The 17,407-nt window shown below is 46.9% G+C and overlaps 1 protein-coding gene across 3 annotated transcripts in view; it reads right to left on the reverse strand.

The window, feature by feature from the left end:
- Positions 1-3,083: 3,083 nt before the first annotated feature.
- The window catches only part of POLD3 (DNA polymerase delta 3, accessory subunit), a 29,101-nt gene continuing 14,777 nt past the window's right edge, over positions 3,084-17,407 (reverse strand). For 2 of the 3 annotated variants that reach the window (XM_054221325.1, XM_054221344.1), the window contains 5 exons: positions 17,150-17,309; positions 15,728-15,840; positions 9,418-9,515; positions 8,481-8,562; positions 3,084-4,793 (listed from right to left, as the gene is read on the reverse strand). In XM_054221325.1, the coding sequence (XP_054077300.1) occupies positions 4,588-4,793; positions 8,481-8,562; positions 9,418-9,515; positions 15,728-15,840; positions 17,150-17,309 (659 nt within the window). In that variant the 3' untranslated portion in view covers positions 3,084-4,587. The remainder of the gene's footprint in view (positions 4,794-8,480; positions 8,563-9,417; positions 9,516-15,727; positions 15,841-17,149; positions 17,310-17,407) is intronic. The other variant, XM_054221334.1, reaches the window with a different exon arrangement.

Consider the following 17,407-nt stretch of genomic DNA (forward strand, 5'->3'; position numbering starts at 1 on the left):
GGATACTGGCGCACCCACCAGCGGGAAGGGACTGTTTTCCGAAGGAGAGCAGAGAAGAGGAGACACGGGATGTCATCCACCCAGTGCCACGCGCACAAACCTTCTTCCCTTCAAGCTCTATGTGCCTTGGAAAAAACCACAAAGCGAGATCAAGCCAGCAGCAGCGCACCATGTGGGGCTGGTTTCAACCACCAATTTTAATGGGTTTTAAATCCTTCCCCAGCTGAACTGGCCACCACACGGGGCAGCGCTTGGGAGGAACAGATAGAATCATAGAATAGAATCATAGAATTGTTTTGGTTGGAAGGGACCTTTCAGATCACCGAGTCCAACCATCAACGCAACACTGACAAGTTACCACTACCCCATGTCCCTCAGCACCACGTCTGCCCGGCTTTTAAATCCCTCCAGGGATGGCGACTCCACCACTGCCCTGGGCAGCCTCTTCCAATGCTTGACAACCCTTTCGGGGATGACATTTTCCCTAATATCCATCCTAAACCTCCCCTGATGCAACTTGAAGCCATTTCCTCTTGTCCTATCGCCTGTTCCTTGGGAGAAGAGCCCGACCCCCCCTGGCTACACCCTCCTTTCAGGGAGTTGCAGAGAGCGAGAAGGTCTCCCCTCAGCCTCCTTTTCTCCAGGCTGAACACCCCCAGCTCCCTCAGCCGCTCCTCACCAGACTTGTGCTCCAGACCCCTCACCAGCTCCGGTGCCCTTCTCTGGACACGCTCCAGCACCTCAATGGCTTTTTGTGTGGTGAGGGGCCCAAAACTGGACACAGCACTCGAGGTGGGGCCTCGCCAGTGCCCAGTACAGGGGGACAGTCCCTGCCCCAGTCCTGCTGGCCACACTAGTGCTGATACAGGCCAGGATGCTGTTGGCCTTCTCGGCCACCTGGGCACACTGCTGGCTCCTATTCAGCCGCTGTCAACCAACACCCCCAGGTCCTTTTCCCCCGGGCAGCTCTCCAGCCACTCTGCCCCCAGCCTGTAGCGCTCATGGGGTGTTAATGGAGCGAGAGCTGCCGTCAAGTTTCTACAGTGATCTCAGCACCGAGGGCTACAGATGCCATGACCCGCTGCCACGGAAGCAGACTGTGCCGCGGCAGGGGGTGCCCCAAATCCAGCCCAGCAGCACCCCACGTGCACCCCGGGGTGCTGCAGCACGCTCCCTAGAGCTGGGGAAGCAGCGAGGCGCTGACGCACGGCCCTGGCAAGCGCCCGCTCTCCCCTCCGCCGGCGCTCGGCCTCGCCGAGTCGCATTTTGCTTCCTTATAAGGCCCTGCTGCTCTGCGCTCCCCTCTCCGGTATCTGCGGCCGAGCTGGCATTGCCTCTTCAGAGAGCAAAACAATTCCCCACACGCCGCCAGGACACCCTCCTGCCCTCCGTTAGCACCCAGCAGCGCTTCCTCCCATCCCTCCTCTGGTTTTCTTTAACTAGATAAAGGCCAGGCAACCACGGAGTGGGAAACACAGAAGGTTTTTTTTCCGAGCAGGCTCTGCCCCATGGGAAAGAGGGCTGTAAATCAGCTCTGCTATCTCCTGAACAAGGGACGGGGACTTTTCATCCATAGGAGCAGCATTTCTAGCCCCTTCCCAGGGCACAGGCGGTCGCTGGGTCAGAGGCACCTCGGCCAACTGGTGCATCTATAGCTTTGCCCCAGAGCACGTGGCGGTGCAGCTTCTTCAGCCTCTCACCCCACCTGCAAAACAAGGGTGAAGCTCACTCCGCCTAAAAAAAAAAAAAGGCTTTCAGGAAGCCTGAGCAAAGAACCACTGTGAAATACGCTATTTAGCAGAGAATATTAAATTAACATCCTCTCCCACAGCCTCTTCTGGGTGTAAAGGGGGTGGGAAGGGAAATGCAGGGGGAAGATGAGAAAAAAAAAAATCCCTAAAAGATTCCTGTATCTCCAGGATGAGGTTCTGGACCCTGAGCACCATCGATACCAAGTCTCGAGCCAACCGGGAGGCAGGAGATGTGGTCCTCGTGCCTGGCTCAGGGCTGCCACCGCCTCCCAGACATTTTGTCCCCCACCAGCCACAGGGTGCCAAATGGGTGACATCTGGAAGAAGGAACCTTCTCCCTTTAAGCAGCAGCTAGGGGACGCAGCCCCGTTCCTGGGGACACAGCTCCAGGCTCGCCAAGGGACCCGAGGCCCCCCTGTGGGCTGGCAGCCCATGAAGTGCAGGAGGGGAATATGAGATCATGATTTTTGGAAGCCTGAAGTTCGCCTATGTCCTGCTTCTTCAGACATTAAGTCATTTTCCTGAGGAAGTCGCATATGACGTTGATCTGGTTATAGAGGGAGTCGGGGTGGAGCAGCGAGCTCCAGCTAGACCACGGTGGAGGTGAGGTGCAAGAGCAGCAGGGACACCACGTCCCGTCAACATCTGCCACGGGAATAAGACTCAAGGGGTCAATTCAATACAGATCCTGAGAGTTTGAGATGTTCTCACTCACATTTGGGATGCTCTAAAAGGCTCAGTTTAATGCTCGCAACCCTGGTTTCGATGGCAGAACTCTTTCCCCACTTCACCAGTGATATCCTTCCATGCAGCTGAATGTCACAGCGACCACGGGAAATCAGGCTGCAGCACATCATTTAAGAAAAAGCAAGGACAAAAGAAAAAAAAAAAAATCTTTATTTAAGGGGTTTTGTTACTTATTACTTTTCAAAATACACCCCCAATTCTACCAAGAATAACAGAAACACTACAGCAGTTCGGTTTTTTTTAACAGTTAAATTTTCTTCATAAAAGTCAGAACAAGGTTGTTCATTCTTCCCCCATGGCCCTCTGCTGCCCACGTCACTCCAACGTACCACGAGAGCACGAAACATTTTTTTCGGCTTGTGCAGCAACCTCTGTGAGTACCGTGCCAGTTCTGCCTTCCCATCTTCCCATTATTTTTTTCCCTATACATCTCCAACACAGAAAGTCCAGAATTTCAGTTCTTAACTCTCACGGGGAGCCACATGGGGAGGGTGCTGAGCGACGAGGTGACCCTTGAAGAGCCCCAGGAGCAGCGATCCACACAGTGAGCAGCTGAACCCACCCAGCCAGGACACTGGGTGGTTTGAAGGAGATCCTCTCACATCTGCTGAGGGTGCAAGCTGCCGAGGGTGATGTGACTTCAATTGAGTCAACTCTTGGTCACTAACAGGTGTGTGCTCAAATTTCTCCAGTCACCAACCTGATCTCCTGGTCAGGATGACTGTCAATACAGTTGTTTGGCCCTTTTACTGCCCACAGGTCGGAATACTTTCAGCCGGGTGTCTAAAGACATTTCTTCCTTGGTTCACACTCCTCAGACTTTATCTACCTTTCTGCCAACACAAGCACTTTCTATACGAATATTGATATACATATCCATACGTACGTTGGCCTAACACCACCCAGAAACAACCACTGATGACATCAGTCACCCATTTGGGAGCCCTCACCAAGCCAAGCTTCAGAAATGCTCAGCACCCATCTTCTAGAAGATCTGGCTTTACATGCATCTATCAAATTTGGCACCAGAAAAAATCAGGAGGCATCCAAAAAGACGACTCATTTCTGATTAACAGGACTGCAGTGCTTTATTCGTCTCCAATAACTGGTTCCTCAGGACCATTTGCCGTGACATACTTCCTTCAGCAGGCAGATGACGAGATGTCCTAGAAAACAACTCTCCCGTTGTTTGGTTTATGCCTGTAAAAAGAACTTCAGGCAACCCAAAAACTACAAACCCAAAAAGCAGCGTGCAATCCCTCATGGACAAGGACAGCAGGTACCTGACGGGTGTTATCAGAACTGCCCTCTAATCACCCTGCCCTTTGACTCATTAACTTTCAAGGTTGAAGACACAGTTGCTTTCCCAATAACAGCGAAGCCTTCCCCCAATTACATGGGAGCCAATTGTGTGGGAAGCCTCAAAGATGTTTTTGCAAAGACAGAGCACCAACAGCGTCCCGGTCTATAATTAGGCATCTGAGCAATTTACAGAGGATATGTTCAAGGAAGAAAAAAGTAAGAGAATTTTATATGCACTGCTTTGTCCAAAAAAAGATTATGAAAGGCAGAGCAAAAACTATTTACCAGTCTTAGGGGGAAAATTAAGTTCATTTCATTCAGTTAAAGCCGCAGCAGATGTTCAGTATTTGTGTGTATGCCCGAAGACCTGCTATATTGCAGCTTCTAACCAACATTTAGATCAATCTGGGGAGCTGGGGGCGTAAAGAGAAGGGAAAAAAAAGCCACAACTTGACTCCTAAATAAGTCCAACTACCACTTGTGGAACAGGTGAGAGGCTGAATAAAAAAATAAAGTTTCATGTGGATAGATTAAAGTCTTTCAAGAGTTCCTCTAGATTTTGCGATTCCCATACTGCTTTGTAAAGACGATTGAAATTATTGCAGTAACAAATAAAACTTTTCTCCGATACAAAATCTAGTCCAGAGGGCTTACTTACACAGTAAGCAAGATATCTTACGTAAGTGAAGATTGCATGTTGTTATCCTCCAACGCAGCGGCTTTCAGAAAGCCACACAAAAAGAGCAACACTCCCAAGCTGCCAAGAGGACCGGGAGAAAAACCCAGTTCATTTCTTCTGAAAAAAACCCATGATGGAGACCTGTTTGTTGGCTCTGTTGGCAGTAGCTGCCCCTTTCTTAAGGTTCTTCTTTTCTTCCTTTGGTTCTTTCTTCAGAGGCTGCGCAGGCTGTTTGTGTGCAGCTGGTGGCTTGGTCTTGGCGAAGTCATCCTCGCTGTCTGTACAGGATTCACTCTCATAAACCTTCTCAGTCACTGGTTAAAAGAAAAGAGGAACAGATGATGATGGTTAAGCCTGAGACCTCCCCACTGCACTTCTGGAAATGAGCATTTTGGGTTCAAAGGAGTAACATGCCAGATACAGGAATTAAATCCGTTGCTCAAGGTTATGCAGTAGATCCAGAGGACTGGATGGGCTTTCCATACACTGAGCCAAACCGTCTCCCTTCTTTCTTAAGTGTAAGGTGGCAGGTTAGTGACTCAGGAGCTTTAATGTCATCTAGCTCTTTCAAAACGGCTTATACACATTCATTCACCATACCCACACCCTAAATAGCATCTCCCCACCGGGAAGGGCCCTCGACAACACAAGTTCCCTCTCCAAACCTATTCAAGCATTGCCCTCTTCTAGAAACGAGGGTCAACTGGACTGAAGACCTCCGCAGCTCAAACAGTTCTCTACCAGGGACTGGCCTGCAGCCATCAACTTGTCTTGCACAGGCTGACAAGGAGCTATCAGAAAGTGATGAATCTGAACAAGATCAGAATCCATACTTTAGCATTTGATGATGGAACATCTACTTTAAGGTTAAAATCCACCATTTTGACTTGGCCTGATTTCCATTTGCCAAAGCAAACAGATCATCCTGAAATCCAGACAAGACAACCCAGAGACAGTGACAGCCTTCCCTCACCAGCACCACACACATCGGACGGTCAGGGAAGAGCGAAGCAAACGCATCGCAGAGATGAGAGAAGGAGCACAAAACCCTGGGGGCGGCTTCTTCCTATACAGGTGGGCAAGCAGGGCAAATATAAAGAAATCCCTTAAAAAAGTAAAACCAAACCCGTGGCTGAAATCAAGGACTATGACTGAATGGGATTGCCAGCTCGCTGCTGTCAGCGTCGAGTGATGGGGATATAAAACAATGGTCACGGAAATTAAACTGAAGTCAGCTCCACTGATGGAAGCCATCGTTAGATACTAGTAAATGTTGTTGTATCGGCTTTCCCAGCAGTGCTCTGGTATTCTTCTAGTAAGTCATTTTTCTTTAGCAACTGTATTCTTTTAAACAGATGTCCTAACTTCCCTTCTTCTGGGAAACTGGCTTTCACTTGTATTAATGCATCAAATTAAATAAGGTTTTCTACGTAACCAGAAACCGGGAAGAGGAATGGTAGGAAATCCTGCTCCGCAGCGCCAGCGGATGCTCAGACATGGACTGTAAACCCAAGCTAACCTCCCTTCAGAGGCAACTGGCTTTTCAGCGAGAAGCTTTAACAGACCACTGGCCACTTAGTGAGCTTTAAAAAGTTATCGTGTTGTCACCCCTGTCAGTAATTGTTGATAACTCCAAGGGCGTGCACTTAATCCTCCCCAACTGCAAGACAACACATCTGAGATCGACCTTCTTTTACCGAGATCTCAGCTGAACTTAAAACTTCTGTATTTGCAGCAACTACGGGCACACAGATAGATCGTTACTGATGCTCATCCCGCAGCAAGACTCACTAAATTGCAGTAACTCAAATTATGTGAGCTCTAACTTAAGCCAGTGCTGTAAGACAAATTTACCTGCAATGTACACGCATATATTCCAATATACAAGTCCATGTGCATCCTTTCAAGCTTTAGAAAGTGGAAGGTAGAAACGCACTAGCTTAAACCTCAGTAATTCCCCTTTGCTATAGACTAAGAGCAGGCACTCAACTGAGTCCCAGTTGAAGCATGGTAACGTGTCTTGTGCTTAATTCCACAGATACTTTAATTGCTCAATTTCCCTCAGGGCTAATCCCTAAATTACTTTTGCTTTTTGACACCAATTCCTTGCTATTGCAGCTATTGTGAAAATGATCACTTAAAAATCATGGAGAACAGCCTAATCTTAATGTTAGGATTTGATGTCTCTATAATCTAGTCCTTGTTCAAGAAAAAGAAAAAAAAAAGAAAAAAGAGACAGTAGGGAGAGGGGGGAAAGCCCCTATATTTCAAAGAATAACAACAATTTACATTAGCCTGGGAGATTTGCAAGTTATTTAGCCTTCGAATGATTAGGCTTGTGCATGAAAAGGGTAGGGAAGGGAGGGGAGGAGAGAAACTGGACAATAACCAGACAGCACGTTCTGCGCAACAGAGACTGGCAGGTTTTTAGTAGAAAGAAGCATCTCCTCCCTACCCAGTTCCTCAGCATCCCAGCTCCATCCCTCCCTCCTTCCTAGAGGATCCATCTCCCAAAGGCACAACAGGGGCTTGTGCTTCCCTTTTCATAAAGCGGTAGTGGATATGAACTATGAAACCAAAGGTCTGGATTTCACAAGAGACTATTAAGCCCCTTGGGGGCGGGGAGAAGAGAAAGAAAGGCAATTTTCTCAGCCCTGGTATGTTTGGAAAGGGCTGAAGAGACAGAAGAGCGCTCTTTGTTGGACGCTGAACCCGGAACAGTCATTACTGCAAGCTCTGGATGCAGACCTCGTTCAACTCAACTGCCCAGCTAATGCTTTCTTGTTCCATTTTCCTTCCAAGTGTTTTTATGGTTCTATCTGGGATGGGAGAGCAAAACACCCCATAACAAAACTAGCCAAAGCAGTCAATAACTTTGTGCAAGTCCAATTCTTTGACAAAAATCCAGTACTTGAGATTTCAGTTACTAGCACAGCCAGTTGCTGAGTGCTAGCTTTGTATTTCTTTAACGGAGACACACAAAGTTAATAGGAAACATAAGATACAACTACGCAGGCAGGTGCAAACAGACACAAGCTGACTCATGTCCAGGCAGCTCCAAATCTGGGCCAAGCAAGCCTGCATCTATCTACGCTTATGCACAATGACAAACCTGTACAACGGCAACAGATCTCCTCCTAGAACTGGCTGAGCTCCCGTGACATCTACTCAAATCAGCAAGGCTGGAGAATGTTAAGCATCCCATATAATTGAGCTGACAACAGCGCTACAAAAAACACATTCCACCTTCTTAATTTTTTTTTTTTTTTAAAACCTTTGGGGGAAAAAAAAAAAAAGAAAAAGAAAAAATTCTGAACTCCTGCAGCTCTACTTCAATGTCAGGACACAGAGGAGGAAACAAGTACAGCGGTGTTACGCAGCTTTTTGCAGGTAACAGGAGGAAGCAGTGTCCAGTCAGGCTGGAATTCAAAGCCTCTGGCTCTCAGTACTTCTGTAGAGGCTCTCTTCCCTCCTGAAAGCAGAGCCATCCTTATCAGAAACAGAAACCCTTCTCAAGGATTTAATCCCCAACTTACTCCTTGTTTATTTGGGATACTTAAAGTTTATATTAACATATAATCAAGCTCTGCTGCACAGCTCTGGATTTATCTCCGAAAGAAAAAAAAACAACCCAAAACCAACCAAACAACTCATCCCAGACAGAATTTATCCCAAAACCTAGACACCTCTCTGCATCACCTTTAAGCAGTTGTATCTTTGGAGAAGAGAGCAGATGAAACAAGTGCTCATGCTGGCAGGAGGGAATAGAGAAGAAATGGAAGAAATTCTGTGAATAATCAAAAAAGAATAAGGATTCAGCCACAGCTCCATGACTCCTTACCCAGGCCTTCACTAAAGGGCAGTTACCTCAGTCTGGGAGCATGAGGTCGAAGGGGAATAACAAAATGATTTTGTGAACCTCTTTCAAAGCCTGGGAGAGGCTGGCCTGTAAGAATCTTCAACACAGCTTCAATAAAGTTAATTCCACTGAGGTGTCTTACCCATGCAGCCTTCTTCTGAGTCAATAAACATTTTGGATTTCAGCACACGCTTCCGTTTCCTCTTCCTCCCTCCAGCTGAAACCTGAAGGATATTGAGTATTGTGAGAAATCAAGTGTTAAGGCCCCATGCACGTACACAGGTCATAAAAGCAGCAGCCCCAGGAGTGAAATGTGGTCTCTCTAATGACGCTGAGCATGATTTGATAAGCAACTCTGTCCCTTCCCAGGATATCCTAGTCTCGTTTGTGTAAATGCCACAATTCTCCCCATCCTACCAGGACAAATTTCAGAGAGGCACAATGCAACTTAACTGAGACAGCAAGCTTTCCCGTCTGCCAGCACAGGGGGCACATTTCTCTTCTGGGGCATGTAACGTGTTGAAATGTGTTAAATTATGTGAGAAGCTGGCACTGGGATTGTCCCATCATACCTCTGAAGAATGAGGAAATAACAAGGTGTGCAAGACATCAGAGCTCCTGCTGTGACAAAAAGCTGCACTTTCGTGAAACTACATTTATTTTCTCAGCTCAGAGGTTAACTTCTTGCCAATCACAGCCCACCTCCCTCAAACAGCAGCTTTCCTGCGATACAAGGCTGAATACCAGGAGTCTCTGGTTTCATTTCTGACCCTGCCCTGACTCCGGATGCCAAGATTCAGGAAAAAAAAGAGTGTTCAAATATGAGCCACAATTCATAGAACCATTAGGAGGGAAAAAGAGAAGAAAACAGAAAACTGCATCATGTCAGCAGAAAAGCTAGAGTTTAAATAATGGTCTAGAAAATGAATGAACTAGTGAACGTGGTGGATTCTTTCAAGCAGGATGATGCGATGACTTGACAAGTGAACAGGACTTCCCCCCTAGCATCTGAAAAGTGGTTGGGCAATCCCCATCGAGTCGGATAAAAACAGAAGTTAATCACCCTACTATGCTCTTACCTCTGTGGATGCAGGCTCCAGTTCAGTTTTCAGAGCAGGTACAGGGGGTGGAGATGGAGCTTTCTCTTCCTCGGGTGTGGGAGGCAGTGGGACATCTGCTAAGAAGATGAACATCTTAATAGCACATGGGTCTAATGCCTGCTTGCAGGTACCCTTTTGTCTCATCATTTCATTTAACCCTAAGCAATTGCTTGTAACCTGCATTTAGATCAAGGTTTACAAGTTCTCGCTCAGATTTGTTTAATTCATGTCGGGACAAGTCGTCCGAAGTGGTCGGCCTGCAGCCAGAGTGCTCACCAGTTCCCAAAGGAAGGAGAGTGAGATAGGATGGGAGAAGTGCATTTGGGATTTTTGGTAAGCCAAAAATCAGTTCCACCAAATGAAACTTTAAAAATAAGCACAGAAACTGGCATGTTTTAGCCATATATTTCACTTGCTCATTAAAAAGAGGGACTGTAATTTGTTTAGAAATTGAAAGAGGCAGGGTTTAAGACTACGTATGCCCAAAACACTGGACGACCTTAGTTTCTCTACCTCTCCCCCACTGGTAAAACAGTCATTGCTTAACAGTGGTGCTATACATCCCAAACAATCCGTGCTATTAGCTCAAAACTACCTTAATCCAAGAATTAAGTGCAACATGCTATTACCCACCCTAAAAGATTGTTAAGGGACACCCCAACCTTTCATTTAAAGAACAAGTAAAAACCAAACCACCCCAAAAAACTAAGCCCATTCTCTCATCTGCCATCACCTGTGCTCTCCTCCAGAGATAGTGGAATCCTTTCAATGGCAAAAATAACTGAAATAGTCAAGGCCACTTTCACAAATTTGTACACAGCAAAACCAGCTCTGGAGCCTCTACCAGCTATGTCAAACTGGGCCTCAGCGAGACTAGCAGGGTTTATAGGCAAATGAGAAAGCCAGGGTCACTCTGCTGTGGGGCTGGCAGAGGGACAGAGCCATGACGGTGAAGAAAAATCAGCGCAGGTCAAGAGGGGAAGGAGCAGCACCTTGCACCGCGCAGCAGGCACTGTGACGAATTTAAATGGCTTTAAGGAATCCTCTCCAAATCCAAGTGAGAAACGCTGCCATGCAAGTCCTCAAATGTGGGGGAGAGCTAGGAACGTGGGGGAAGAAACTCCTCATCTGACCTATTGCTTAATAATAACAACGATGCTGCTGGACAGGAGGACAGAGTGCCTGCTTGGCTTCTCCTCCCAGCTCTGCTGGCTGTAGCACCGCATTCATCCTGTCGTTGTAACACGAATTCTGGATCTGTAGCTGTCCCAACCGATTAGGTCAGTGTTAAGAGTTATGACTGTGCCAGGCATACGGCCAACTGACCTTCATAGGTTAAGAAGGGCTCAAGCGAAACAGTGGTTGGCTGCCAAGGCTAAATAATAAATTACATTCTTCAAACAAGGACTCAGCCTCCTAACTACTTCAGTAAGCGAGGCACAGAAATGCAAACAGAGCGGGATAACATGACTCGGTATTTCACCTTGCTCCAAAGAGCTGGGTCTGGCAGCTGCGTGAAGATAAAAACCAAACAACGGATCTGCTCTAAGGTGCTAACTGCTGGGGCAGCCTGGACCGCAGCCGAGGAGCTGCAGGGAACTCGACATTCTCAGTATTTATCATAGTCTCACAGCAACTGCAGGCTGAAGTGCCCATATTCTGCACAGCACCAAACCTGCTTCACCGGCTACACGGGCTGGCCACACCAATTTGAAAAAAATTTTTTAAGAGAGCATGGGCTAAGAGGGATGAAAATCAGCCTGGTGAAAAACTGCTACCTCTTCCAGAGGCTGCTGAAGGTATTTCCAGCGTGTCAACCCCACTATTCTTGCTCGGGGGAAATTTGGGCTTTTCTTCATCCTCCTTCAAACAAGTTCCCCCAGTTTTTGTCAGGCAGAAGGCACCTTTCTCCCCACGTCAGAGCGTTTCGGACTGCCATCGAGCTGCATCTCTGTTACTTTATTATCCTCTTCTAGCCAACGCAGCCCTCTGACATGTGATAACTCCTGAGTCAACCTCTAGCTGCTGCCCACAGTTTACTCAACAGCAACAGCTGCATGAAATGGATACAAGTTGGGCAATTGGATGTACCAAAGATGTAAATCCTGGCTTTGTTCGGTTTGCTCTGACCCTGCCTGGAAAAACTGTGAGAAGCTTTAGTGCTTCTGCTGCGGCTCTGCGAAACCGATAGAGTTTGTAGGTTACAGTGCCACTGAAATCACCCTCCAAAGTGGCTGTAAAACACTTGTCAACACTGCGAAACGCTGCCTGTGTTGGTATAGCTGAAGCTGCCAAAACCTCCTGTCCTCTGTGGACGCACTTGTGTAGTTTATTCTGGCACTGGAAGCAAAACAACCTGCAGTGACTAAGGCACCCTCATACCAATATAACTTTTTAATGAAAAATCATTTAAATGGAGAGGATTGTGCCTTATGCCCTCCCTGTATTTTCAACTTGGTACAATGTGCTGACACTCGTGTAAGATGAGCTTATTTTAGGCTAATTTCAGTACATAAAGAGCAGACTAATACAGAGCAACGCAAAAAGACTCGCCTGGACATAAGAACACCTATACAGTGCTTCGCATCAGTCGTACGGACCTAGTTTCAAACCCACAAAATGTCGCTAAGTCTGCCTGAAAAAAGGGCCGTGCTTTTACTAGCAGTTACACAGGTGGAGCCCTGTCTGAACGCCATTTAATCACAGCAGTGGCTGCGGACAAGCGTCCCCTTGTATCCGCAGCTGCAGCCGCGGGAGAGGTTAGCACCCCTGCCCGAGGCCGTGCCTCCTCCCGCGGCGCGGAGCAGCCTGGGCGACCACCTCCCCGTTTTCTCCGAGCTGAGGTCAGCCAGGTTAGCGTGGCACGTTAGCATAAGCAGCAGCTAAACCCTCAGCCTTTGATATCTGCTCTGGTGGTGCAGCTTCCCATATTGCCTTTTGCATATTTAAAACTTACCCCCAGATCATCTGCGGGTGAATGACGCAGGTGGTGGATGAAGCGTGCCCCTGTCTGGCGGCGATTTCCAAATGCTGTGCAGCATATGGCGCCTTCCTCCCTGTTCCCACAGGGATGCAGCATGGAACAATGTCACTCCAGGCCCCATTTTGCTCACTGATGCTGCCGATTAAAATTGCCCCTCCTCTCTGGAGAAACCCATTTCTAACCTTTCCAAGGATAAATGCTCTCAAAGTCCAGCTGCTGTACGTTATTTTTTTTTTTTTAATTATTTGTTTCTTCCAACTTACATTCTTATACTTGAATACTGAGCGTAATATTCGATATGAATCTTTCAAAGAATTCAAATTTATCTTCTTTCATCCTGTTGGATTTAGAAGGGCAAGGAGCAGAACCAAACGGCCGAACACAGACCTAATCAGGGTGGTTTAGATAGCCATTAGCTTCAAAAGAACAGAGAAGCTCCTCTCGATTCTAATCTTTCCCTTTTGAAAGATGGAACAGAGTACTAAGCTAATCTGCTTAATATACAAATTTGTATACACAAACTATAATTTGCATAAATTTACAATTCTAATCCATAACACAAACCCCATTCTGGACATAATGGAAAGAACAAAAAGGACTACGATGCAGGAGGAGCAACGGCAAGAAAATTCTCCAAACTGAAAGGCAAACATTCTGCATACATCTCCAGTAGGTTAAATAGGAGTAAACCAAAAACCAAGCCTCCCTACAGCCGAGTGGGGAGGTAGCCTTACTTGTGCTGGTTTTAATGTCTAAAGCTACTGAGAATAAGGTTAATGAGACAACCGGGCCCCAAACCTGACCAGAGGACTAGACCCATGGTTTCTAATTGCAAATCCAGTTAACTCTTGCTGAAGAGCACAAATAAAACAGGGGAGAACAACTAAACAGACCTGCTGCATGCACTGAGGTAGAAGTATACATACAGACTCTGGACCACACCTTGGAATAAATGAAAACAGAAGGCACCACATTCAAAGGCATTAACTAGTCAGCATATGCCAATGCAATACAGGTATTCAACATAATATTCAAAACCAAAAGTGGATATGCAGCAAGCAGGAGCTTGCAGTAGAGAGTCATGGAATGGTTTAGGTTGGAAGGGACCTTAAAACTCATCCAGTTCCAACCCCCCTGCCCTGGGCAGGGACACCTCCCACTAGACCAGGCTGCTCCAAGCCCCCTCCAATTTGGCCTTGAACCCCTCCAGGGATGGGGCAGCCACAGCTTCTCTGGGAAGCCTGGGACAGGGGCTCACCACCCTCACAGCCAAGAATTTCTTCCTCATATCTCATCTAAATATGCCCTCTTTCAGCATAAAACCAATGCCCCTTATCCTATGGCTCCCCTCCCTCATCCAGAGTCCCTCCCCAGCTTCCCTGGAGCCCCTTGAGGGACTGGAAGGGGCTCCAAGGTCTCCGTGGAGCCTTCTCTTCTCCAGGCTGAATCCCCCCAACTCTCTCAGCCCGTCCTCCCAGCAGAGGGGCTCCAGCCCTCAGATCATCTTCGTGGCCTCCTCTGGACCTGTTCCAACAGGTCCATGTCCTTCCTTGTGCTGAGGGCTCCAAAGCTGGACACAGTAATCCAGGTGGGGTCTCACGAGAGCAGAGTAGAGGGGTAGAATCACCTCCCTCAAGTACTCTCTATAGAAAGCACTCCTCAATTTGTGAGTCTTACAGCACTGCTCTTAGTCTCAGGAGATTAAGAGAGCTCTAACAGAACTAGATACGGCAAATAGACTGTGCGGTCACCTCTGGGCTTGCTGTGTGCTCAGAGCACTGTCAGGAGCACAGGAGGCTGTGGGTCCCCAACTCACGGCAGCAAAACCACAACTGAACCAATAAGCCCTCATGCTTCAAAGAGCAGCTGCTCCACACAGCCCTACCATGCACCTGAAACACTGGTCTCATTTCTGCTCATTGCTGCCCACTCTCATTAGCAGAGAGTGGACGAGCTGAGAGATTCCAGCCCAGCAAGGAGCAGCACTTCAAGTGGCCAAACAGGCTGATTTCAATCTTCCCTCTTCAGAGCTAAACAACGCAGCTTGTCAGTAGGCTGACTGATGAGTAAATGGAAAGACCACATAATAGCTTACAAACATTTAAAGAAATAAATACCAAAGAGTGTGGGCATATATGTTTTTTTATGGCCAAACAAGGAGCTGCACACAGGAATGTGATGAAAATTAAGGCTGATCGTGAAGAACAGCTTCCTGAGAGATTTATCATCCTGTGGAATAGTCCGAGTAGAAGCGATGGATGCCTGATGACAGAGATCACTTGAAATTATGCTGGGCAAAAGAAAAACCACGAAAATAGGCCTAAGGTGGCAAGGAGACTGCTAAGATATCCAGCAGCATTCGCCTCTCTAACTTGTATAAAAAATTCTCTTAGTTTCGTTGTTGTTTCTCATGTGCTAGCCACGCTAAATAAGCGAACAGCTTCAGCTCTCCTGCAGGAGTCCACCTCCTCGCCAATACAATTTAGTTGCTGTTTCACCTTTTTTTACTCAAGCTGTACACCAAACTAGTGGTTTCAATTATTTGCCCATAATGATCCCTAAATTCTTTTCCTGATCAGCTCTTTGGATGACTGTTCCATTTAACACATACTCCTTAGCTCGATCCCAACTTATTTTCCAATTATCTATACTGAACGGCATTTGTCACCTCAATTATCCACATTCTTTGGAATCCAGCCCTGCTGTTCCTCATTATAAGCCCAAATCTTGCAACGTTCTGGGCACCCTACTCCTATCAAAGCCAACAGCCACCGAGGAGTCGCAGAGTCGCATCGGATATGGCTCAACTGTTTTCCCTCCAGTTTCTCTATTATCTTATTTTTTTTTTTTTGAAGTCTTGCTTCCAATGCTGTCTTCCAAACCATTTCTATAAACAGACAGAATAAAGATACTAAAAATGACCCTGAGAGGGGGGAAGTCACTTTGCGAGTGTTTACTCACCAAATAAACTGGTTATGACCAGTCCTACAATTCTGGAAGGCGCGATATCTTTCACAAGAGATTTGAGAATCTCCTTCCCACACGTCAGCGTGACTGGCAGCACACTTGGTGAGGAGACAGCCAGATCTGAGCTAAGCTAAAACAAAGACTGAATGACTGAGGCATCTCAACCGTATGCTCAAGTGCTTGCAGCACAAGATAAACAGAAAGCTCAAGCTACAGCCATTTGCACGGTCTTTAGTCCTCTAAACTATTCCCTCAATCGTTGACCAACAGCCTTGGACAGTAATATTGTCGAAATCAGGCCCCTGACCTACATGCCTGGTTGTTTACATATCTTTTTACCTTCCTCATCACTGCTGTCAGACTGAAGTTGTTTGATTCGCTTCCTCTTTTTCTTTAGATTTTCGGGATCTCTTTCTTCCTCGTTATCCGACTTGTCCACCCTCTTCATTTTACTGCCACAAAAAGAAAAGGAAAAAAGGAACAAACACATGTTAACCCTTGTGTGTGCATGAAAGCATCACACATGCCTAGACGAGCATGCTCCTGACGGAACTACTGCTAAGGAAATCAAATACCTCTGTACCTCTTAAAAAGATAAGCATCACATAGACTGAAGTATACTCACCTAAACAATCAGGCATAGGTGCACGAGCATTTTCAAGCCTCTCATCCTTACCCATACCCAGTTCTCCAAAACAAGGAGGATTTCTTTAGCCCCTCTGCGGTTCAATGTTTTGCCCAGGACCTCACCTAGCTTGGCCACAGCAACCTGGCAAGAGCACATTTCTGATCTTGTCTCTATAGCTCAGGCTCCCAAACACTCATGTCCCCAACAGCATCGCTCAGAAGCTCTTTTGACAGACTGCTTGCCACTAACTGACTATGAGGTAGTGTCTCAGAATCCTGGAGCCATTTTTAAAGACTACTGGAAAAATAAAATAGCTTCTTTCTTTTTAGTGTTGGCGAGACGTGTCAGACTAACAAGCCTGGAGGCTAAAGGCCCACGTATCCTCATAGAGCTGGTACAGCCCAAGTGGCCTTCCCAACACCACACTGCCAACATGCAGTTTCCAGGCCCTTGGCTTTTTGAATAAGGCTATCAATAAGACGACCAGTTAGCACTAACTGCGATGGTGGGCTGGGCGGCGCGCTTACCTATTTAGTTAGAAACGGATTGAGACCACCAATTAATTACTCATAGGCCACCAGAGAGCCATCAGACTGTAATGATTTTTTGCCTCTGTCAGTTTGGGTTGGATTAAACACAAAGGGCTGGACTTAAAATTTACTTGGAGTCTCAGCCCAAAGTAAACCAGGGGCATTGAAAGCAGCAGTACATTAGCTATGGAAATCAACAAGCAGAACTTTGTGAGCTGGAAGCTGTGTACATATAAGCTTGGGAATATAGTCCCTTCCCTACACTACAGGTGCTCCTGCCAGCCCCCACAGACTGCTTGCGGGGTCTACACTAAGTCTGCTCACAGCATGAGCTTGTCTCTTGGAAAGCCACCCCCTCCCACTGAAGACTACCTGGACCGTGTCCCTTACCATTTGCAACGGCACAAATGGCCCTGAGGCATCTACAGCGCTAAATGGAAAAGAAATATTAAGAAAGAATTCCAAGCGAGATAATTTTAGGCCAGGTTTAATGCAATTTAGTAGCTGGAAACAGGAGGGAAGCCAGCATCGTATGACCAGCTCCATGCAGGCCATCAACAAGAGGGTTAACAGATTACAGGGACCCTGAACAGCGTGGCCCACCTTTTTTTGTCCTTTTGTTGACTTCTAGCAGGCTCTGTTTTCTTCCCAGGTTTCTCTGCTACAGTATTAGGGGATGACTCTGGTTCTGCTTCAGGAACTGAAGGCTTGACTACTTTCTCTTCCTTTGGCTGCTCAGGCACAGAGTTGACTTTGAGTTTATCTGTGAATAAACCATTAAAAAAGCACAAACACTGAGCATTCAGTATGAATGACAACTTACAAAGGAGCCGGCTAAACAAAACACTGTGCACCAAGAAT

Source organism: Rissa tridactyla, chromosome 1 (assembly GCF_028500815.1).
Source record: "Rissa tridactyla isolate bRisTri1 chromosome 1, bRisTri1.patW.cur.20221130, whole genome shotgun sequence".
NCBI lineage: Eukaryota > Metazoa > Chordata > Aves > Charadriiformes > Laridae > Rissa > Rissa tridactyla.